The sequence below is a fragment of the Syngnathus acus genome, chromosome 2 (genome assembly GCF_901709675.1).
Source record: "Syngnathus acus chromosome 2, fSynAcu1.2, whole genome shotgun sequence".
Lineage (NCBI taxonomy): Eukaryota > Metazoa > Chordata > Actinopteri > Syngnathiformes > Syngnathidae > Syngnathus > Syngnathus acus.
This window is the reverse complement of record NC_051088.1, coordinates 10,970,543-10,992,943: the sequence shown is the minus strand read 5'-3', so window position 1 is coordinate 10,992,943 and position 22,401 is coordinate 10,970,543. Positions and strand designations below refer to the sequence as shown.

The following is a 22,401-nucleotide window of genomic DNA, read 5'->3' as shown; positions in this document are numbered from 1 at the left end:
GACTTTATGGACCACCACAGTCTGAACTGGTAGAAGTCAGACACAGGGCACCTATAGAGAAAAACCACCATTGACACTCACATATAAGTACTGTTGTTGCTTTAGATTGCGTTAAATGACGAGCTAACGAACACAGCATTTATTTCCAAATGGCTAGTTTCTTTTAATGCATGTATTTTTAAGAAATACTAATTCTACAAGAACAAGGGAGGTGAGCCTCTTCTGCAAAGTAGTCTCCTGCAAACCTTGAACAGATGTGTGTGATTTGAATTTATACCCCATATTGGTGTATGAGTTCGGATGACAACAAAGTCGCTCTCCAGGAAGTGCCTGTGAAGTAGATTATTTCACAGGTGCTGAGGTCATCATAAATAATACAACTTTGACTGATGGGTTTCCTTGTATCCTTTTTTTTTTCAAGTGTGACTTTAAACTCCATGATATGAGACACACAGAGGTTCCCCATTGGGACTGATCTGTCAAGATTACGAGGTCACTCTTGCATGAGGAGGAAGCCTCCAGGGCGGCCAGAATGCCACGTTTGGTCAAAAAACTGCAAATGCTGCTGGTGCACATGTGGAAGATTGGAGGCAGGAAAGGGTGCACTTCCCTGAAATTGTTTGCCCTCAGCATTCCCATGTCTGCCACTTCAATGTTAGTGATGCTTGTCAGGTCAAGTGATCCACATTGAACTAATGGCTGTGGCAAGTGGACATTATTATATGTTAACGTGCTAATTCTAAACAAAAGACTTTCTTCTTGTGACCTGTAGACATTTATTGCACAGAGTGTGAGCGATATTTTGATTTTTGTTCTTTCTTTGTTGATGCAAAAACGACTGAATTGATTTTTCAGAAAATTGATCTATATCAATATTTTCTTCATAATTGATAAAATGCCTATCCGTCTGCCGACAGACCACCCCAGAATCAGAAATGTTGCGGTTCAATTGTCCCACGTGTAGCATACTACTACTTAGATTGCAGAATACCCAGAAAAGTACCGTAATTTTCGGAGTATAAGTCGCACCGGAGTATAAGTCGCACCAGCCATAAAATGCCCAAAAAAGTGAAAAAAAACATATATATGTATATAAGTCGCTCCTGAGTATAAGTCGCCCCCCCACCCAAACTATGAAAAAAACCGCGACTTATAGTCCGAAAATTACGGTATTTGCTCGTCTTTTAGCCCTTCATTCATGTCAGTATGTCACAGCTGGGAAAACAAGAGCATGACTCCACTTAGCCTGTCTGTCCTTTTTTTTTTCTGTCCATAATTCCCCACTGGGTGCAATGTTTTCTCCTTGTGAGTCTGATTTCACACCAACCAGTAAGAGTCGGGGGGGGCGTCGCATTTCAGAGCCACAGGGAGTGATGAAATAAGTCTGCTTAGTTTACAAAACAGTAAACTCTGGTGTTGATATTCCATCAGTTGTTGAAAATGGATTTTGAAGACCACAGCAACCATATTGTCCTTAAACAACCACATCCCCCTTGTGGTCTCCCAACCCATGACCGCTAACATTCTACAACATGCTGTGTATTCAGTAAATTTTGTTGTTTCGCTACAATAAAATGATATAGCAGTTAAACTGCACGCTGCAACTCTTTGACAACAATGACAAAGTTCAATTTGATTCTCTTGGCTGAGGAACCATGTTTGGTAAGTAACTGTATGACGTCTATTTATGATTACTACTAATTACCTAAGAAAAGCAGTGATTAAGAGTTCTAAAAATCTGCGAAGCATAGAATTTCTAAATCAAGATTATAAACATTCTGTGTAGTAAAGATCTTGACAAACATTTTGATGAATGTCCTTCCACTGTGTCCCGTTTAGTGCCAGCGTGGTGGTGGGCGCTCCCAAGGCTCACACCAAGCAAATCGACATTGTTGAGGGAGGCTCCGTCTCCTCCTGTCCCTGGAGCCTCGGCCAAACCGATTGCCACACTATTGAATTTGACGCAGAAGGTAAGTGTCATGACTGACATGCTTGCTAACATCTACAATTGAGATTAGATAGAGTAGAATAAAACGAAACAGTTTAAATTTGCATTTTATTTTGTACCACGGTCAAAGAGAATAAACACTCATTATGCTTATATGACAAATCAGATTATTGGGTTAGTCTAACCAAAAGTGGAATTATGAACCATCTAATTACTGTAGTTAAAGTTAAATCCAGACACATTGTATTACTCATACTCTGCTAAGTGGATAGTATGGTAGTGATTTGCACATCTGCTTCATAGTCAAATGTTCTGGGTTCAAATCTTTTTTTTTTTTCCTGTGTTGAGTTTGTTTGAGCTGACAGGACTGAGCACCAACATCTTGACCTGCCTTTGTGTAGACTTGAGCTTTGTTGACGGGAAAGACTCCTCCTTCAGCACCAGGTTGTGGTCGGCCTCATTTTTTCCGCTACACTGGATTCTTATCGGTTATGTCAGTTCCTGACAAGTAATTTTTATCCTGTTTATGTCTGGGAAAAGCTAATTGGCTGTTGAGGAACAGCTTTTGAAGGATGCTCTTTGCTTCCTTCCCCCAATTCATGTTTGGGAAGGTTTAGAGAGATAAGAAACAAATCAACAAATAAGTAAGACAAAGCTGTGTTTGCGGGACCGGTGAACATGATACAGGGAATCTTGACACAAGGCCTGCAGGTGAGCTAAAGGGATGACATAAGGTGATCAAATGAATGGACTTCTCCTTTGGGCAGCTGATAGAAGACCCGGAAGGCTTTTTTGCTCAAAGACAACACAGCAGACTGATGACAGGAAGAATCAGAGGAAACACAAACTCATTAGCAGTTATTTTCCAAGTCTGAGACCACGGTTCAAATAGACTTTATAGTCTGTCGTGAACAATTGGCGTAATATTCCAGGAAGTGTTTCACAAGACCATTTGACGACACTTGGCTCTTGAGACTTTTTGCACTCTTTTTTTCCTCCTGTGTTAAATGTTGGACAGCCATGGCGTTATATGGCCGCAGGCCATCCTGAGCGATGTCATCGCAAGGTCTAATGGCGAAGGCGAGTCGACCCTCTCGTCAGGGGTAATCTGGGGGCGAAAGCGCTCGTTACCGTGACCTGAGCTCGTTCCGACATGCTGAGCTGCGCTCCAGTGGCGGAATTCTGAAAACATCTGCACGCGACTCTGCGCCAAGCAGCTGTTGCATGGATGACATTTAGTGTTGCAATTCTTTTACTGTAGCTGTGACCGAGCTTTGTATGCCAGCTTCAACAATCCAAGAGGTGATCCACAAGTCTGACAGCGGGTGCTGCTAGTCATTATTTGCTTGAGTTTTTTGACGGGACAGTTCAATTTGATGTGGTTTTGGCAGGTGCACAACTTGTAGTCTTAGTTTAAGGGTCACTGATTACACTGGTCAATTAATTTTTATTATTCTTTTCAATCAGAAATGCAAGTAGACTTTTCTAGATTTTTTTTTGCGCTGATTCCAAATTGGCCCTAATTATATTTTCACTAGCACATCAGGTTTTCATGAAAATGATAATATAACTACACCGTATATGTTATATAGTAATATATAGTAAGAGTAGCTTCAGCAACTGGTGGAATTTTTTTCGGGAAATGTTAAAGCTATAAATTTCAATGCTAGGGAAAATCCGTATTGCGTGAACGTTCATAGGTCAAACTTTAAACACGAAATGAAAATATCCACAAAACGTGTCACATAAAGCAAACGAGTTGAGAGGAACTCAACAGCATCCCTGCTGGTCACAGCTGAGTACTGCATGCCTTTTTACCTCAAACGGTTTGACACAATCAGCTATCAGTTGAACAAAACTAGTCGATTCATTGAGTCTTATACCCAATGTAAAAAAAAAAGTGCTCTGACATTTTTGTGTGTCAGTGATGGTATCCAAACGCTTGGTGAGTTTGAGCTCTGACCCACAGGCCATCGACCGACTTAATTAGCCCAACTAATTGGGTCAAAGTGTCCCCCTCCCATCCACTTCCTCTCCCTTTGAGATAAGAGCCTGACTATGGTTGGGAGAGGAGGTGTGGAGGGCCAGGGCACCAAGGAGCCTGCGAGAGGATCCCATTCAGGATGGGAGGAACGGAAGAGGGCATGTGATGAGTGAATTTGACCATTTGTCTTCTAACCCACTCACACACACAAACACACTCACACAGTCAAAGGCAACACATCCGTCTAATGGTGTGTGCGTTTACTGGCGCACCCCCACACAGCAGGTCCTGTCCCGGGAGAAGCTTGGTCGGGCACAAAGCAGCCCCCCAGAAGTCACATGTCATGTTTTGAATGGCCTGTTTCCACGCCATCGCCTTTTGGAATCTCTATTCTTTTCATCTTATAGTGGTCCACGTGACTCCAGTTTACCGCCCGCCTCAAGACAAACACAACTTTTCATTGCTGGTTACAGTGACACTAGCTCCTGCTCAAATTAGCCTGATGAAATGGAAGGCTTCTATAAAAGTCATTTAGCCCCACAATTCAAAACGCGCATCTCTCACCTCCCCCTTCCTCCCTTCATGTTCGGTAATGGTGATGTATTAATGTGTCCCCTCTGTGAGGAATGTCGGTAATGAGCTCAAATCCATTAGGCAAGCCCGAGCATTTACATCTTTGGCTATTAGGTCCATTCCAAGGAGAAAATCAATCATGTTTTGTTCTCATCTCAATGATGATTTATCACAAGTTATGAGTTATCAGAAGTATCTCAATATCTTTATTTCCCCATGGATGCAATCTCAAGGATTAGATCGACATTAAATAATGCACATTTTCCTCACAATTATTATCATTGGCAAACGAACAAACACTGAATGGATTGTCATCAGAGAAAACAAAATTATACTGATGCGTTAATGCTTCTTCCTTTGTGTCAACAAATAATTATGGTATGCAATACTGTCCCCAAGTGGACTGGAGGTACAACAGCATGTGCTATATGTTGCCTCGCGTACATTTTAGGGGTGGGTGGCCAAACTGGACCAAACTGGACTTGTTCATGTCAGGAAAAAAAAAAAGAGAACTAATATGCTACACTTTGTTGTGTTGGTTGTCTTGGTAACAGGAACTAAAGATACACAGCCTCTTACGCTCCATGTTTTCTTTGAGTTATCCATGCTGATACCTGTGAGTTATGAAAATACGGTGGTGTGTTCTTAATGACTCCAGCAAATAGATATTAGCTGAAGTAACATGCTTGCAAGGAGCCCTTTGAAGCCTTGCTCTTGTTCCTCAATTGTTTACTTAGAACTGATTCACCTCGGGAAACCTAAACAATCATGAGAAAAAGCTGCAGATGGGGTATTAAATGAATATTGTATTAAAAGAATATTGTTGTTTTGCTCAAGATTATGATGGGGATCCTCTAGGGAAAGTCAGCGTCGGAAACGTAATTGTGCATTTATTTGGAACGGACATAGAACTGAAGTGGACGTGGAAACGGAAAGCTTGAGGCAAAAGTGTGTCGAAACAAAGAATGATGACCACGTTGCTATGAGGGCTTCGGTCCAAAGAGTGATTATTTTGCTTGGACCAAAATCTTTGTGCTGTTCCACATGGAGGATGGAACAGAACTCCACTTTTGGATTGCTGAGTGGGCTGACAACACGCTTTGCTCACATCCGCACGCGTCATGACCATCATCTTCCTTCTCGAACTGGCGACACCCTCGTGAGAGTCGGTTCTTAAAAAATGTGTTCTTCCCTCTGTAATCGATTTTGTTTGCATTGCTTTGTTGCTTCGGCACAGATGAAGCATCTGTCTGCCAATGACTTTGCAAAGTTTAAACCTGACCCCGGCGGCCATCTGTCATCTCTCGCTTGCTTGCTGGTGGAGTGTCGAAGTGGCGGATCATTGGCCAGGTGGTCAAACGTGGCCAAGGGTCAATGAGGTTAAGCTCAGACAGACCGGTTCGAATTTGGTCAGACACTCTGGATGCCGCACATCAGCCTTAAGAAATTCGTCACCCTCGTCATAATTGTTTATTTTCACCCGACGGCTGTTTGAAAATATTGATTTTATATTTTTGTCATCTGTGTCATGTGTCATTCACTTTGTGTGAAGACCAAATATCCGGAAGCAAGGTCAGCTTTTAGGTAGTATGTGCTAATCTGGCCAACTAACATTAGAGTCTTTGAGAAAACAAAAATCTTAGGAGTGTTGCTTTATTATTTTTTTTCTTTTTCATATTTCACATTACGACTTGTGGTCTTGGTGTCAATGGAATTTTGTGTGTCTGTCACAGGTGCTCGTGTCGTCTTGATCAACAACACGGTGCATCAGATCGAGTTCAAGTCGCACCAATGGTTCGGAGCCACGGTGCGTTCCCACGGTGACACGATTCTGGTAAGTCGATCCTGGCAAAATATTACTGCATAAATGAGCCCACTATAAAGCTACAACACATGCAGTGAAGTTCCCCTAACTGCATTCCCAAACTTGCTTCGTAATCAAACATTCAATGAACCCAACCCCCCAACGCCCAACCAATGACGTCAGAGTTTGGCCGCCAGTCATCTGGTCCAGCAAGGGTCATGACCTGGGTTGGGTTTTGTGGTTACCCTGCTCCAGATGCACTGACACCCTCAGCAGGCGTCCCCCTTTTAGATCACTGTTGTAGCAACTGGAAAAACATTACCCACCTAAAAAATCATGTCCAGTCCACCTCATCTCTTCCATACTGACCCCACAATTTTCTTTCTTACAGGCCTGCGCACCTCTCTACTCGTGGCGGACCGAAAAGGACATACCTCGCTCGGACGCCACTGGGACCTGCTACCTCTCCGTTCAGAATTTTACCAAATTTGTGGAGTACGCACCTTGTCGAACAGGTGACTGTCACCTTTGTCTTAGCTTGACAAAAGTTTTAGCAAACACAAGTACACTGCTGGTAACCCAAAGTCAGTTGATGTTATGACACGAATAAAAACAAAAACAGTCACGACAGTATTAGTATTATTATTCCGATGTTAGCTTTTCTCATTGTTTTTTTTATTTTTTATGAAAGGGCCCTAAACTAAATCCACAGAATGAATCAACCTATGGGTACAAACAGAGTGACCCAAACCCAATATCATTTTATTATTGATGTATCATCTCAATTCCTCATATTGTGATGGATCTGTCATGTCTGTAGAAATCAGCGATGAGGGAGGACAAGGATACTGCCAAGGAGGATTCAGTGCCGACTTTACCACGGTAACCACCTCGTTTTGGACCAAGATTTGTCCATGTCAGTGTAGTAACGCCCAATGTATTATTTTTTTTTATCTTTCAGGACGGTCGAGTGGTGTTGGGTGGGCCGGGCAGCTACTTCTGGCAAGGTAGGCTTTGACGCATCATTCAATGCAATTTCTTTGTTTAAAAATAAATAAATTGAAAAAATATATACATGTTCATAGCCAACTGGTTTTCATCTTTGGTCATAACTCAGGTCAAGTGATCTCAGCAGATAAAGAGGACATTATTGAGGCCTACTACCCGCGCTACTTTATGCAGTCTGTGGGCGGTCAAATCCAAACAAAACAGGTCCAGGCTAAACATGATGACAGCTACCAAGGTAACACCCTTTTTCTTCCTCCTCACCCTTGTTTATTAATACGCCAAGAAATTTCACTTTCATTTTTATGCCCTATAAGGTTATTCGGTGGCTGTGGGGGAGTTCAGTGGCGATCAAGTTGAAGGTAAAGTCAATTAAATGTTTACAACCAGGCCAGGAGTTGGCGACAAATACAATTGCAATAGACTAGAGAGAACATGAAACTAAGCCACCCGAATATGTTTTTGGCCCGAGTTGCGTTCTGCTAGCTTTCTTCCTTCTGTAAATCTTGACTTTATTTCCCTCAGATTTTGTGGCTGGCGTTCCAAAAGGAGTCATGCTTTATGGTTTGGTAAGAACGTGCTCTATTTTGACTTTCTTTTTCGAAGGCTGTGTGGATTTTAAGACTGATGGTGTAAAATATAAGGGCGGGGGGTGCTTTTGTAAAATTAAATTTTGGCATCTTTGACTGCTGTGTTGCAGGTTTCCATTCTAAATGGAACAGACTTGAAGATGATGATTAACTACACGGGCGAGCAGGTGAGTCAGAATTTTCAGTGAAGCTCAATTGTTAATTGAACAATGTAGTGGCAAATCAAAAAATGAATGAATGAATAGCAAACCTTTCTGAATGTTCAGTCTGAATTTCATGACTGAGACAAAACAATCGCTGTCTTTGTCCCCAGATGGGATCATATTTTGGCTATGCAGTGGCCACCACTGACATCAACAGTGATGGGTGAGTTTTCTCTCACCCAAAAATAACCATCGGACCTAATTGGAGGCCAATGACTAGGCATAACACCTCAAAGTGTCTCAACCTGAGTGACCGAATGTATGTCCCTTTTTTTTGTCTGCAGGATGGTCGACCTGATGGTGGGCGCTCCCATGTTCATGACGCGAGGCTCTGACGGCCGCCTGGAAGAAATGGGCCGAGTCTACGTATACCTGCAGCGGGCTCCCTTGAGCCTGGAACTCGGGCCACTTCATCTGACAGGCACTCAGGTGTTTGGCAGATTCGGCAGCACCATTGCACCCTTGGGTGATTTGAACCAGGATGGATTCAATGGTGAGAGCAGGCGACCAACCGTGTTGCGGAACGGTACGATCTGCTACCATTCAAAACACAAATGTCATCCTTGGCAGATGTGGCTGTGAGCAGTCCATTTGGCGGAGAGGAGCAGCAGGGCTTGGTCTACATCTTCAACGGCTTCCACCAAGGCCTCAAAGAGAAGCCATCCCAGGTGATTGCGGGCCAGTGGGCCGCAGGTTCCATTCCCGCCAGTTTTGGCTTCGCTCTCAGAGGGGCCAAGGATCTGGATAGGAATGGTTACCCAGGTCAGTGATGTTAAAAAAAAAACTGTGTGCATATCAGGCCTTTACATGCTTTCTCACCATTTTCTCCTCATCTTCCCAGATCTTATTGTTGGTGCCTTTGGAGTTGATAAGGCCGTTCTCTACAGGTTTGTTCTTTAACATTATTGAAATGATTTATAATGATTGAGTTTGCATGTTGTCGAATTCAAACAGAAAAGTCTATGCAATTTTTTATGCTGTAATGTTTTTTAACATATGCCGTGGTGGTCTCTCACAGATCCCGGCCCATCGTCAACACCAGCGCCTCGCTGACGGTGTACCCCACCATGATCAACCCCGAAGAGAAGAACTGCATGATCACGAACGGGAACACAAGTATTTCCGTTTCTTGGTTAGTAACCAGAACTCGCACTTGTAATCACTTGTTTCCTGCCTGATAAGGAATATGCACGACGTCAGCGTTGCCCGAGCGCTGCTCTCGTGTGACGCCTGTTTTTTGTGTTGTGCATTTAAGCGACATGTTCAATAGCAGCATTGTTGGCCATTGTGGCTTCCTACAAATGTGCGCACTATTCCCTCTCCAGAAGAGAGGAAGCAGACGGCGGTGGCTGGATTTTAAACACGCTTAACACTGTGCTCATGTGTGTGCACCCCTCTACCCCCACTTTATGAAGGAAACGTTTGTATACACATGTGTCTTGATTACACTGCCGCGTTGCTGTGGTGATGAAGAGTTTTCAGAGGGGATAATGGCAAGGAGAGTGAGAGAGGGGAGGGGCCTTTTCCTTGCAGTTGCTTTGAATGCGATATTGTTGGGTCGTGGAACACAGCTGGGAAACATCAGGACACGTAGACTCACAGTTGGGCTGGAGCATTCACACACAGGAGCTTGGATAAAGATATTAGTGCTCCTCAATAGAGGTCCTTGTACTTTGTCTCTTTCTGTTAGTTTTGGATAGGGCAAAGAAATAAAGGGGAGATTTAGAAGCAAGTCATTCACATATTAGATCTGAATACTTTGCAAATGGTGCAAATTATTACGTGATAATATCAGCAATGAAGGATGCCATGATGTTTATCCAACTGAAAAAAAACCAGAAAGGTTCTTAATAAAAAAAAAATCAATTGATTCAATAGATTCAGCAACACTATGACTGTTTTCTGCACTTTAAATAACTGAATTCAAGAAGATATGGCTCTTTAAGGGCACTTATTAAAAAATATGATTACTAGAAATACAAGACTGGGCAAATGACTCCAATTATACCACATTGTCAATTTTATTGAATGACCCTTCTTTGCTAAAAATCAAATCTCGTGCTTCTTTTGTCTCAAATGTAATTGACCAAACACTGCAATACAGGTTAAGAATATGAGCATCGGTTTTCTTATCAAATCATATTACGTACCTGGAAATGTCACTTACTCTAAGTAAACAGCAGCGGTGGCAAAACAGAGCCAGTTATCACATTCATCACTGTATCCTGTCCTGGTTTTTGCGGGTTCTACAATGATTAGGTGGGGGTGGGCTGTCAAGACATCAGCAGCGTGTTATGCGGTTGATGTCATGGGAGACGACTTCCATGGGTAACCTTTGGCCAGTCGCTGCTGTAACTCGAGTGCTTGCCCAATTTCACCCTTCTTAACTTTGCTACTCGTTTTTACATGCATCAATTTATCAGCCCGGCTTGGTGAAAGCTGGCTTTCCAACATTCCCAGTCATCTTAGTCATTGCATTTGTTACATTACCCTGAAATGGGAAACATGTAAGGAATGGACTGTGTGCTTTTTATTTACAATCAAACTTCTGTCCAACACAGCGTCAACTTGAGTTTCTGCATATCGGCTGATGGGAAGCACCTACCCGACGTTCTCGGTGAGACAACATTCCACATCTACTTTGTCAAAAAGTTGTTGGGATTTTTCGCATCTGACAGTGAAAGTTTTAGCACATGATTGCTGGATTTCATTCCGTCAACTATTGTGATTTATACTGTCGGTCTTAAAGCCTGGGTCCAGATGTCGTGTTTTTTCTACAGAAATGGAGATCACCATTCATAAATAGATAAAATCATTTAAAATTATTCTTTTTATTTTTTTTATTTTTTGGGAGCTTAAGATCAGGGGATGCTTTGAGAATAATTGTCAATTTTTGTCTATGTGAAGCCCTTTGAGACTGCTTGTGATTTAGGGCTATACAAATAAACTTGACTTGACTTGACTTGACTTTTTATGCATGGCAGATTTCCAGGTGGAGTTGCAGCTTGACAGTCAGAAGTTGAAGCAGAAAGGAGCGGTGAGACGAGCTCTTTTCCTGGATTCCCAGCAGCCTTTGCTGCAGAGGAACATACGTGTGCGCCACGGCGAGCGTGTGTGCAACCACACCAAGATCTACCTCAGGGTAGGTCCTCGTTCACAGCTATGTACTGTATAATGCTACCATTCCTTGCTGTATCCAGTCTGTTTTATTCAACCGCGTATTCTTCAAATTTATTTTTGCCTGCAGGATGAGAAGGAATTCAGGGATAAACTCTCCTCAATCTTGGTGGCGTTGAACTTCAGCCTGGATTCCAAAGCTACTGCGGATCAGCACGGCCTGCGACCCATTCTCAACTATCAATCCGCCAACATGATAGAGCAAAAGGTACTTCAGACTAAATAAAGTTGCATCTAACCACAAGTGCATGAATGAAATGAAGTAGCATGTATGTATTGTACAGCATGCTGTCATTTTAAGGCGCACTGGATTATAAGGCGCAGTCTCAATGAACCGGTCTCTTTTAAACAAGTCAAACTTTATTGTACAGCCATACAAAAGGCCCACCTGAATATAAATCTCAGAAAATTAAAGGGTTTTAATTGTGCCTCCAAATTCCAGCGCAAGGCATGAGATAACATGGACACACATCACTACAGCCTCAAAAATGATCTAATAACAATCATGAGGGAACGACACTGCCAGAAAAAGATTCAAGTGATTTAAAAAGGGGATTTCAGTATGAAAATATAAAGAGATTACAACTTTCTGGTCTCGGGCTGTAGGATGCAAGATTTCCATCTCCAGGAATGAACATGGATGAAATGTTTGACCTCTGGGAAGACTTTCTATGAGATGTGTGGAATGTGTCTGTGGGTATTGTTTTCCATTGGTGAGTTGGACCCAAGAGACGGCCTGCTGGCCATTCGAGTTCTTGCTAAAGGTGTTTGATGAGCTGGTCCCACACCAAACTCATTGAGACGTGCCTAGAGGACCCTGCTTTGTATATTCCAGTTTGGTTAACGTGTCTCTCGCTGTCATGTAGCTTCTCCTTGGCTGCTGCCTTCAACATATCAAAGCTTGTGGGCCTCTCACAGATGTGGGATGCTGCCAAGAGCTAAGACCTTGAGCTAAAATATCAAACTTAAATCTGGCAGAGCTCCCTTTTAGGATAATCCTGAAATTCAACATACTCATGTGTCAATTGGGGGGCGGGAGTCGTGTTGAGGATATTTAATTTCATCCGCAGAATTGGAGCGTATTGTGATAACGCAGCTCTGACCTTCATTAAACTGCGAGACTGTGTGGCAGCAACTTTTCATCAAGTCTGGATGTGTCTCAAAAGTTACTCACGCTCTCATCCTTAACCTATTCCGTATGTTACTCGCGGGATTTATCGTCTCATGCTGCATCAATTCATGGGCGTCATTCTGGCATCATTTGCATGAATCTCAGCTGTTGTTCTACTTGGGAGCTTGAAAGTATGCAACAAGGCCCTCATTGTTCTTTGTTACTTTGATTAATGAAGTACTCTCGCTTGATTGCACCATGCAGAGGACACTCGTTTTTAAAAACGATCTTATAGAATCTGTTGCGCCACACTCATTCGCTCAGATTAAGACACAAGTTAGTAACAAATCGTGATTGAAATATGAATCATCTGTGACAGAAGACAATTTGGTCAAATTCCAATTGTTCTATCTGATGCCTAGGGTGTAAATCACACATGGATCCGCCCGCTCATGTTTGACTTGTAACATGCCTACTCCAGATGAATACAACGATCCCAGGCTCTAAATTTCAATTGGCTTTCAAAACATATTTCCTTAAAATTTCCCACTGTATTTTTTTCCCACTTTGTAATGGGGCTGGGAGAAATCATGTGGTTTGATAGCCCTTAAAAAAGACTTGTATTACTTTCATCATTATACTGCAAATGTTTGTCAGAGTTGTTGTGAAGCTCCGAGCATCACATGTGTTATCCACACAGGTCCAAAGAACCATGTGCGTAGTTAACATGGCGGCTTCCCTTGGTGTCCATAATTAGAGCCTGGTGTTGGTGTAATAACAGAGGGGGTGGAGGCAGGCACATTGCTCTCTCTAATCTCTTCCTTCTATTTATTATCCTCGTCATCACCGACATCGTGACACTGACAGTCGCAGGCTGATGCAATTTAGCTTGCCGCAGGTACAACGTTAATTTAGCAACAGTGCTTTTAGTTCCTTTCTTGCCTTGGAAGTGCCATTCTCTTCAGTTTTGGGGGTTTCGATGTCTGTATGTAATATTCCAGAAAATTATGAAAGGTGAAATTTCTCACCTATAGCATGGGAAACTGCATTGGAATGTTGAAGTTGATGTTGAAGTTGCAGAAGACTGGTATTGGCTGGTATTAGAACATTTCAAACTGGTTAGAAAAGACAGGACAGTCTTGGGGTCTGTATTTTCTGGCCTTAGTCACGTGATATTCCGCATATTATAGCAGATTCCACGTGGTTGTGTTACCAACTCATCCTAGTCATTTTTTTTACGACACATTCTAACTCGAGTCAGATGAGGCTCGCTTGGCTGTCATCTATGTTGACAACATTTTGACTTAGCATATCTGATCTGATGTTCAGGCAACAGTTTTAAACATTTATTACCACCACCCACAGACCTCCAGTTGAATCGTACCATTTACAACACAAGCGATTTACACGCGCAGTGGGAGTCAGCATTTTAGAATAATGAGGCGTATGCATGGCTTAAGTTTTTCTACAGCCTAACGACGCTGCCTCTCTGGTTTCACTGGGGTGGCGTAGCGTGTGTGGAAAGTGTGGCCCGCCACAGATCGCTGTGATGTGGGACGGTGGCGAGATCGGTGAACTTGCAGCCGCATGCTCTGTGCCGCAAGAGTGTATGCTTCCCTACGGTCAGACTCATCATTTCCTCGTGTGACGTCGCAAACACAAAACATGTGCGTGCCGGCACAGCTGGCTGAGGAGAGTGTGTGTACACGTCTGCTCCTATCATTAGCTCAGCGGGTCGTCCCATTGAGCCACTACAGTGTTTCAGACCATCCGTTTGTAATCCTATAAATAAGAAGGGGGGCTGTGATCCAGGTGTGTGTCGGGATGTCATCAGTCATTGTACATGTTGCATCATGCTACACACATCCTCATGTCTCCCTTCAACACATGTGATTTATTATCTGAATTCAAAAGAAAAAGTGTGGCTTCTTTATGTCACATTTTTTTGTGTTTAAATAAATGTGTGTTCAGGCTCAGATTCTGCTGGATTGCGGAGAAGACAACATCTGCGTCCCCGATTTGAAGCTGGCAGTCCACGGGTGAGTCTTTCATTTCCTCTCATATTTCTTGGAATCCATTTATGATTGATGGGGAAATACAGTAGATTCCGCAAATATACAAAGTTGGAGTGAATGCTGTTTGAAATCTCAATTAAGGACCAATTGGAATTGATAAAAGGTTTGATATAAATCAAGCCCCTGCACTCAAACCTGACTGCTCCTGTTTTTGTTGCACCGCTGCTGGCTTAAACACACCAAAGGAAGGTCAAGCAAGCAGCGGCCTTTCAAAACAGGAAGCGCGTGCGCTCGACAGGTGCTACGACAAGCAGGAGACAGGCAAATTGTCAGGAAACGCGAGCGCCGCGTGCCAAAAGTCCAAAGGTCCCGCCTGATGCAGAGGTTGCCACACGCTGTGCCGAGAAATCTGTTAGCATTTTCCTCCTCCCTGATACTCCCTTCTCCGCTCTGTCATTTCGATTTCACATTCCTATATTTATCTGCCATCTGCATGTATGGGCGACCCCTTGCATATGGAACAACCTGCTGTGGGTGCATTGAAAGTACAACTCCAGAAAAGTGCGATTAGCGCAATCAGAACCATGTCCGAATTTTTGGGCCTGCTGTGTTGGGGCCAAGGGCTAATGTGATGGCCATGGGTTTTGTGGAATTCCATCCAAATACAAAAAAAAAGAGGCCATCATTCCTGCAGTGTTGTTTCTTGCACTGGGCTGCCAAAGCTCACAACCTGTTGGAGGGAGGAGTCCCTCAGGGAGGCTTCACGGTGTTGTGGCCTTTTACTAATTTGGATCTGTTGTTTGGTTTTGAAAAAAAAAAAAGCGCAGCGGCAGTTCGAAGACAGCTACAGCTGACTTACAGGAGAACTGCTCGCCAGCTTTCCCTTTATGAGAGCAGACGCTAATTAGAAGCATGTGCGTGACCCTCGCTATGGAATTCTTCATTGTTCCAGGGAATGGGAGGAAGCAGAATAGGAGCGCCGTTGTTCTATGCTCCCAGTGTTGTGTCGGCTTATACAATCAGGATTTTTGAGCCCAGCACCGACCGTCAAGTCAAATAAAAAAGCTATCGCCAATCCGATCAGAAGATGGACCTATCCATCCAATCTATTTAAACAACGACGGCAGCACAGAATGTCTCTGGAGTACATGAGATTTTGTTTGCTGAAATGTCTTCCTTGGCGGATCCGAGCAATGGCGTCAATGATCGATTGGCAAAATATGACAACCTGACAGCTGTTCCACACATTTATTGGCTTGGAGACACCATTTGACCCCAATTAGTAATAATTTCTTCCCTCTCCTGGCTCCACAGGGACAGAAAGGAAGTGTACCTGGGCGATGACAACGCCCTGACCTTGACTTTCAACGCCAGGAATGAGGGCGAGGGTGGCGCCTACGAGGCAGAGCTCTACGTGGTGCTACCACCCGAGGCCGACTACAGCGGCATCGCCCGTAATAATGAGGTGAGCACAGCTGCTCCCCCTACTAAAAATAAAGAGCACATTCTTTGGACATGCTCACACTTTTCCCTACACGTTTGGCCCGCAGAGCTTGACCCAGCTGACCTGCAGCTACGACACCGAGAACCAGACCCGATACCTCAGTTGTGATCTGGGGAACCCCATGAAGTCTGGCACCAGTGTAAGGGCGCCGTCGTTAGGCACTCCCCGAACAATCATGTTTTATGGCGATCAAAAAAATGGCGTGACGTCTCGGATTTTCTCTCTGCTGTGGAAAGAGTCAAAATGTCAACCGGAGACAAGCTGCACAGAGTCAGCAGGATTTAGGAAATGTTTTGCCAGAAATCATTTTTTCATTTTAACTATATTTAACACAGTTATAGTGGAACTTTTGTTTGGCTTGAAATTTATGTTCCATTTTAGTTTTGGGAAGCAATAATATATTACATTTAGGCAGTAACATAAGTTACAGTTTTTTGTAATGGACTTAGTTACTGAGTCTCATAACGCGTTAGCAGGAATGCAGTCCGATCCGTTTTATAAGATAAGATAAGATAAGATAAGATAGTCCTTTATTATTCCCTCAATGGGGAAACTCCTGTGTAAGCAGCAGTACACTTAACATACACGCACACACGCATGCAGGGAAGGGGGTAAAAGATTTAAAAAAGTAAAGATATATATAATTAAAAAAAATATGGACAGTATGTACACAATACACTTTTACACAGTATACACAATATACAGTGGAGATAAGAAATTATTAGATAAAAAAAATAGTGCAAGGGAAGGTAATTAGGTATAAGGTAATTAATTAACTTGTCATGGTCAATAGTTATTTCCTTATTTCTTAAAAAAAAAAAAGCAGCGAATGGTTTGTGATGAATGAAATCGTTAGTAAAAATTAGCATTATCTAACACACTTTTACGCATTTACACAAACGCCCTGAAAAACATGTCAGAATACACTTTCTTCGACTACTTTTTTTGTTTAAAGTGTGTTTGTAAGGCGCTTATGATGAATGTTCTCCTCAGCTTTGGGCAGGTCTTCGTTTCACGGTGCCTCGACTTAAAGACACGCACAAAACGGTCCAGTTTGAGCTGCAGATTCGCAGGTACTTTGCCAACAGTTTAAAAAGTCCCAAATCTCTTCTTCTGGTTTTGAGGTCACCTTACCACACTCTTTTTCTTGGCATCTACAGTAAGAATGAGAACAACTCTCACAGCGAGGTGGCGCCTTACAAGTTGGAGGTGGTCGTCCAAGCTGAGGTCATCCTGCAAGGGTGAGGACTCCCGGGGCCTCAAGCAAGTTCTTGGTCCCTCATCAAACATGTTCTCACTCCCACCTTCTCTCTCTCTCTGTCTCTCCATTTTTTTAAGGGTGTCTCGCCCAGATAAGGTCTTCTTCCCACCGGCCAACTGGAAGGTGACCAAGAACTACGAAATGGAGCAGGAAGTGGGGCCAGCAGTGGAACACATCTATGAGGTAAGCACTTCTTTTCCCTTTCCACCTACTACTGTACTACAGTATCAGCCTGTTGATCCTGTTGACGCTGCATTGGGCGTTGTTTTGCAGTTGGTGAACAATGGGCCCAGTCGGATCAGCCACACGCTTCTGGAGCTGCGCTGCCCCTTGGCCGCCCAGGGCCACAATCTGCTTTACCCCCTTGAGTTCTCCACCGAGGGCCCCATCAACTGCACCTCCGACAGCAACGTGAACCGCCTCCAACTCAGAGTGAGCGCAAGCTGCACTGATGCACATCTGCTCCGATTTTGACCTCTCGGAGACTCGCATAACTTTTTGAGACCTCCTGATGATTGGCGGCACGATGTATGATTAAGTGTCTACCAGCCTGCCAGCCCCACCCGTGCCAATGCTTTGATCAACCACCTCAATGGCAGTAAATTCGCTCATCGCTGACAGCCGGCGGTGTGCCCCCTCCCTCTAAATATAAGGGAGTTGTTTGTATTTACAGATGTTGGGCAGAGCTCATCTGTGTCTTCTTTTAGGGATGGCCACGCTTCCGTGTGTCTGATTAATAGCGTGCTGACATTGGGGCCTCAGAACGGAAGGTCACCGTGGCAAATGTTTAATGCTCGTCTCTCCTTTACAGCTCCAACACACGGCAACAGAACCACCTCATCTGGCTCTGAGGGCCCAGGAGCACCGTGTGGAAAGGCGGGAGGCGCACAAGAACCCGCTCGCGCACTCGACAAACCTGGTAAGAAGGCCCCATTGACTTTTTGGATGGTGGCTCCACAATAGATCAATTTAAGTTAATAAAAGTGAATGCTAATTCAAGTTTCACATCTCTCTTATTTAAGGATATTATGCAATGCAATTGAAAAGTGTTGCTAGTTTTTTTTTTAACATGTCTGTGTTATGCTTTCATCACACTCCATCCAAGGTTTTGACTGCATACCGCAGGGCCATTGGCGTTGAAAGGGAATTATTGTCAGGGTTGTCCCGTTGTCGTAACTAATAAGTGTGTTGAGATGGGGCCCCCTTTACATATAGTACTGGGTCCATACAGGGACCATTGACAGTCCCAGCTGCAGGTCTCCTTGTATGGATACCTGCCTCAAGTAAAGACATTGTTGTGCTGGCGTCCCAAACAGTGCCTGCCCTGTCTACCATGTACGCACGTGATGCTCAATGCATCTTTGTCTCACTAAAGAAGCATGTTACTATGTGAGGGTTTAGAAAAGGGTTTGGCCTCTTTGAGTAGTTCGCACTTGAAGTCTAGAATTGCTCACACAATTGAAGGCGTTTTTCTTTTATTATACAAAATGTGTTGGCAGTCATAATGGGAAACGAGGCAACATTATTTAATTCAGTTAGGAAGAGACCAATGCAGGGACCGCATTCAATCACCAATAACGGCGCCTGTCTGCTGCTGTTTCTTTTAATGATGTGTCGGGAACAACCTTAACTTCACCGACCTTCACATCCCGACCACAGAAGCCTACAAACGAGGATGTGTAGGACTTGGCACTGCAAAACTCCCATGTCCTTCTCATAGACCACTTGGGTTTTTTTGGGGGAGGGGCTCTTGCCGTGGGCACTGAGGAGGTTTGAGTCGGAGAGGAAGTGGTTTGATAGCCCGCCTGTCTATTTGATTTTAATAAGTCTGTCTCACTTCGGGGCTCCTCTTGCGTTTGTCAGCCTTTTAAGTGAAGCAAAGAACTCCCGCAGGAAACCTCTGCATCTCAGGGTGGTCTGCCTCCGTTGCATGGGGCCCACGTGTTGGGCACTGAGATGATTTGTGGGAGACTCATTAGACAATCTTGAGGAGAAATAGACTGCTTTCAGCTGTTGGACAGTAATATGAAAAGGTTTCTGTTTTTTTACAGTCAGATGACATTCCTTCCAAACTAATTTGAAGCAGGCACGGATAAGACTTCTTAACATTGGACTCCCTTGTATTTATTTGACCGACGGCAATAATGTGGCTCCCACTTGTTTTATTTGAATGTTTTTTTTTCTTTTTAAATACTTCACCCTTTGTGAGTCCTTCACTTGTCAGCAGCTGATTTTCTAGGTGGCCTTGAATTTACAGTGAATTTTACAGTCTTTGGCCGAACCAAATGAATTCCAGAATGCTAGTTGACAGCTGATTGGTTGTGATGAGTTTTGCATAGGAACGGATGGATACAGAAAAATCTTTTCCAGGCTCAAACCATTGCTATGCTTTATTTTTCTATTACTAACTGTACATGCAAGGTTTTTGTTTCTAATGAACATTTCTAGATATGCAAACGTGTAAAAACAAGTTATGCATGGTTAAACTGTGAAAGAAGTGAACATTCAAACAAGCTTTAATGGCAAAGGTGGCGATTAGAATCAGAGGATATAGTAGAAGCAGTCATAAAAGTATAAAAAATTGGCCAAATTAATAAAACAGTCACTCGTGTCATGTTTTTTCTTCTTCTTCACATTATTTTCTTTTAATACCCCTTGTCAAAGCTGCTTTTGGAGTTTCTCAAAAACCTGACTTGATTTTAGGGGCACATTTTTCTAGATGTCAAATTATACAAACTCAAATTACTCAAACTAGAGTTTCCAAAATAAATCACCACCAACGACTGACCTGGTGTGCTTATTAGCGGTTGCAGGTCTGTACGGTATGTAAAAATGCAAATTGTGGTGAGCACGTCTGCCACACGGCTCAAAATTGAATATTTTTTTTGCCTTACTTATGTAACTTCCTCCCACATTCCAAAACCATGCATGTCAGGCTCATCGACGAAATCAACCATTGGTGTGTATGAGAATGCTTGTTTGTTTATTCGTGCTCTGAGATTGGTCTTGGCCTCTTTCCAAGTCAGGTCGGATGGGCTCCAGCTTCAGCTGTGACCTGCTGTCGAAAATTTGCTGTGGTGTGAAGTCAAATGAAAAGCATCTAATCAGCATGTATTGCCTGTTGTGTTTTGTGTAGTCTTGCTCCAATGTGAACTGCTGGGCCCTGCAGTGCCAAGTGGGTCTCCTGGAGAAGGGGACCACGGCCATCCTCAAAGTGCGCTCCCGCGTCTGGGCGGAGACATTCATGGAGGTTAGCTTTTTTTTAAATTTTTATTATATGACAGATGAGGTGTTGTGTTTTTTTGTTGTTGCTTCTTTTGAAATGATCCATTATGTCCCTTTGGAGACCTCATACATGTCTGACCCACAACAGTATGTTTAATTGCACGCTCAAACGTGGGCGTTTCTTTGTCTCTGTCGCCACCCAGCGTTTGACAGTAACACTACATGCATGTCATGTTTCTCCTGCAGAGAGCATACAAGCAGTATGTGCTGGAGTGCCTGGCCAGATACAGTGTGAAGACCATGCCCTACGCCATCCTACCCAAACATGTTCCCAGTGGACACAAAAAGGTATTTAGGATTCTTGTTTACCTATTTACATGGGGGATGATGAGTATATTAGTACAAATATGTTACAATACAAATGATTCAACATGACCTCTTATTTACGAGAGTAATAATTATTCAACATGTAAATATTTATTATCACACTGTTACCTTTGTAAGCGTAGAAACTCATGTTAACGTTTTCAAATAATAGATTCATGCATTTATTTTATTTGTTTCACTTTTAGAGGTAGAGGAATTTGATTCTAAGTGTGCTCATGTGGTCCTCAGGTGGTGACCCCAGTGGTGTGGAACAAACCTGACATTGACAACTCGGTCCCACTATGGATCATCATCTTGGCCATTCTGGCAGGTTTGCTGCTTCTGGCCTTGCTCATCTTTGTCCTGTACAAGGTCAGTGACAATGTGAGGATGAAAAAAACGTATTCAAGGGCTGCCATCATTGAACTGTTGCTCCGTGTCATTCGGCAGTTCGGCTTCTTCAAGAGATCCCTCCCGTACGGCACCGCCATGGAGAAAGCCCAACTCAAACCGCAGGCTGCCTCGGAGGCCTGAGCGGCCCACGCGAGCCAGGCTCCCTCTAGCAGGGCTGCAGAACCACAGAACCAGGCCACATGATTGCAAGGGAGACACACGACGGAAGATTGCAAAAAAAAACAACAACAAAAACGAGACCACTGGAACTACTAGACTGGTCAGAAGACAATTCCAGACGTACTCCAAACCAAATGAATGTTTGTTTTGTATTTATGTTTGTCAGCAGGTCGCTTGGCAAAGTAGATCATTAGGATCATTTTTTAAATGTAGTATATGAATGCAGCTGACCTGTCCAGGATGCTCACAGGATTGTCTCCAGCATCCAGGACAGGTTACGCAGGTATAGACAACCGCCAGGTCAGACGCTTTGTGTCCAACCGCCAGGTCAGACGCTTTGTGTCCGTCCATGGCGGCAATCTCTCTGCCTCAGGTCGGAGGATGGTGCTGCGTTGAGTTGTTTTTGCACTCAAAGAAAATCTACTGATTCACTTCCAAAGATGCCAAAGACTGACTCGCGCTCCTCACGGGTTTTCAAGTTGCCTGCTACTGATCGCTTTGCTTGTTCGCCAGAACCTCTAAATAACTCGAGACGGGACTGGAACTGGACAAAGCCTTGCTTTAAAAGTTCCGCCAGAGAACGTTTTCTGGACTCTGAAAAGTCACGAAGCCTCGAACCAAAGCCCTGAACGTGACAATCAGCAGAGTTGTAGCCAACACAGAAGGTTCATGTCGGGAGCGGTTTCTGCGAGTGTGAAGGAGCCCATTTTCAGCTTGGTGTTACTGTGACATACTATTTATGACCCGTTTGACTAAGAGAGGGAAAAACAAAATCAGATTACAACCAAAAGACTGCAGGACTGAACTTGATCCAGACAAGTGTTGAGATTTCTTTTCAATTTGATTTTAGTCTTGTTCTTGGACTTTGACATGCAAATACTTTGACTTTTGAGTGTGATAGCGGATATGCATTTGTGTGAATGGCATATTTATGAATGTTAGTTTTATTGTATGAATTCCTTCTGCGTTCCCACCGGTAGGTCCTGGTAAGCCCCTCTGAGTGTTGACGACGGCTTTCCACCATGACATGTTGCCACCATCCACATTTTATTATCAAAGCCT

General features: G+C 43.5%; 1 protein-coding gene across 1 annotated transcript in view; it reads left to right on the top strand.

Moving 5' to 3' along the window:
- The window catches only part of itga5 (integrin, alpha 5 (fibronectin receptor, alpha polypeptide)), a 29,554-nt gene extending 8,140 nt beyond the window's left edge, over positions 1-21,414 (top strand). The window contains exons 2-30 of the mRNA XM_037246080.1: positions 1,840-1,970; positions 6,239-6,339; positions 6,701-6,824; positions 7,130-7,191; positions 7,271-7,316; positions 7,427-7,552; positions 7,632-7,676; positions 7,840-7,883; positions 8,015-8,071; positions 8,218-8,270; positions 8,392-8,600; positions 8,678-8,869; positions 8,949-8,994; positions 9,126-9,239; positions 10,669-10,724; positions 11,092-11,249; positions 11,355-11,492; positions 14,367-14,434; positions 15,725-15,875; positions 15,961-16,053; positions 16,908-16,987; positions 17,075-17,155; positions 17,253-17,358; positions 17,449-17,607; positions 17,987-18,094; positions 20,312-20,425; positions 20,647-20,748; positions 21,016-21,138; positions 21,217-21,414. Of these exons, the coding sequence (XP_037101975.1) occupies positions 1,840-1,970; positions 6,239-6,339; positions 6,701-6,824; positions 7,130-7,191; positions 7,271-7,316; positions 7,427-7,552; positions 7,632-7,676; positions 7,840-7,883; positions 8,015-8,071; positions 8,218-8,270; positions 8,392-8,600; positions 8,678-8,869; positions 8,949-8,994; positions 9,126-9,239; positions 10,669-10,724; positions 11,092-11,249; positions 11,355-11,492; positions 14,367-14,434; positions 15,725-15,875; positions 15,961-16,053; positions 16,908-16,987; positions 17,075-17,155; positions 17,253-17,358; positions 17,449-17,607; positions 17,987-18,094; positions 20,312-20,425; positions 20,647-20,748; positions 21,016-21,138; positions 21,217-21,300 (2,971 nt within the window). The 3' untranslated portion in view covers positions 21,301-21,414. The remainder of the gene's footprint in view (positions 1-1,839; positions 1,971-6,238; positions 6,340-6,700; positions 6,825-7,129; positions 7,192-7,270; positions 7,317-7,426; positions 7,553-7,631; positions 7,677-7,839; positions 7,884-8,014; positions 8,072-8,217; positions 8,271-8,391; positions 8,601-8,677; positions 8,870-8,948; positions 8,995-9,125; positions 9,240-10,668; positions 10,725-11,091; positions 11,250-11,354; positions 11,493-14,366; positions 14,435-15,724; positions 15,876-15,960; positions 16,054-16,907; positions 16,988-17,074; positions 17,156-17,252; positions 17,359-17,448; positions 17,608-17,986; positions 18,095-20,311; positions 20,426-20,646; positions 20,749-21,015; positions 21,139-21,216) is intronic.
- Positions 21,415-22,401: the final 987 nt, after the last annotated feature.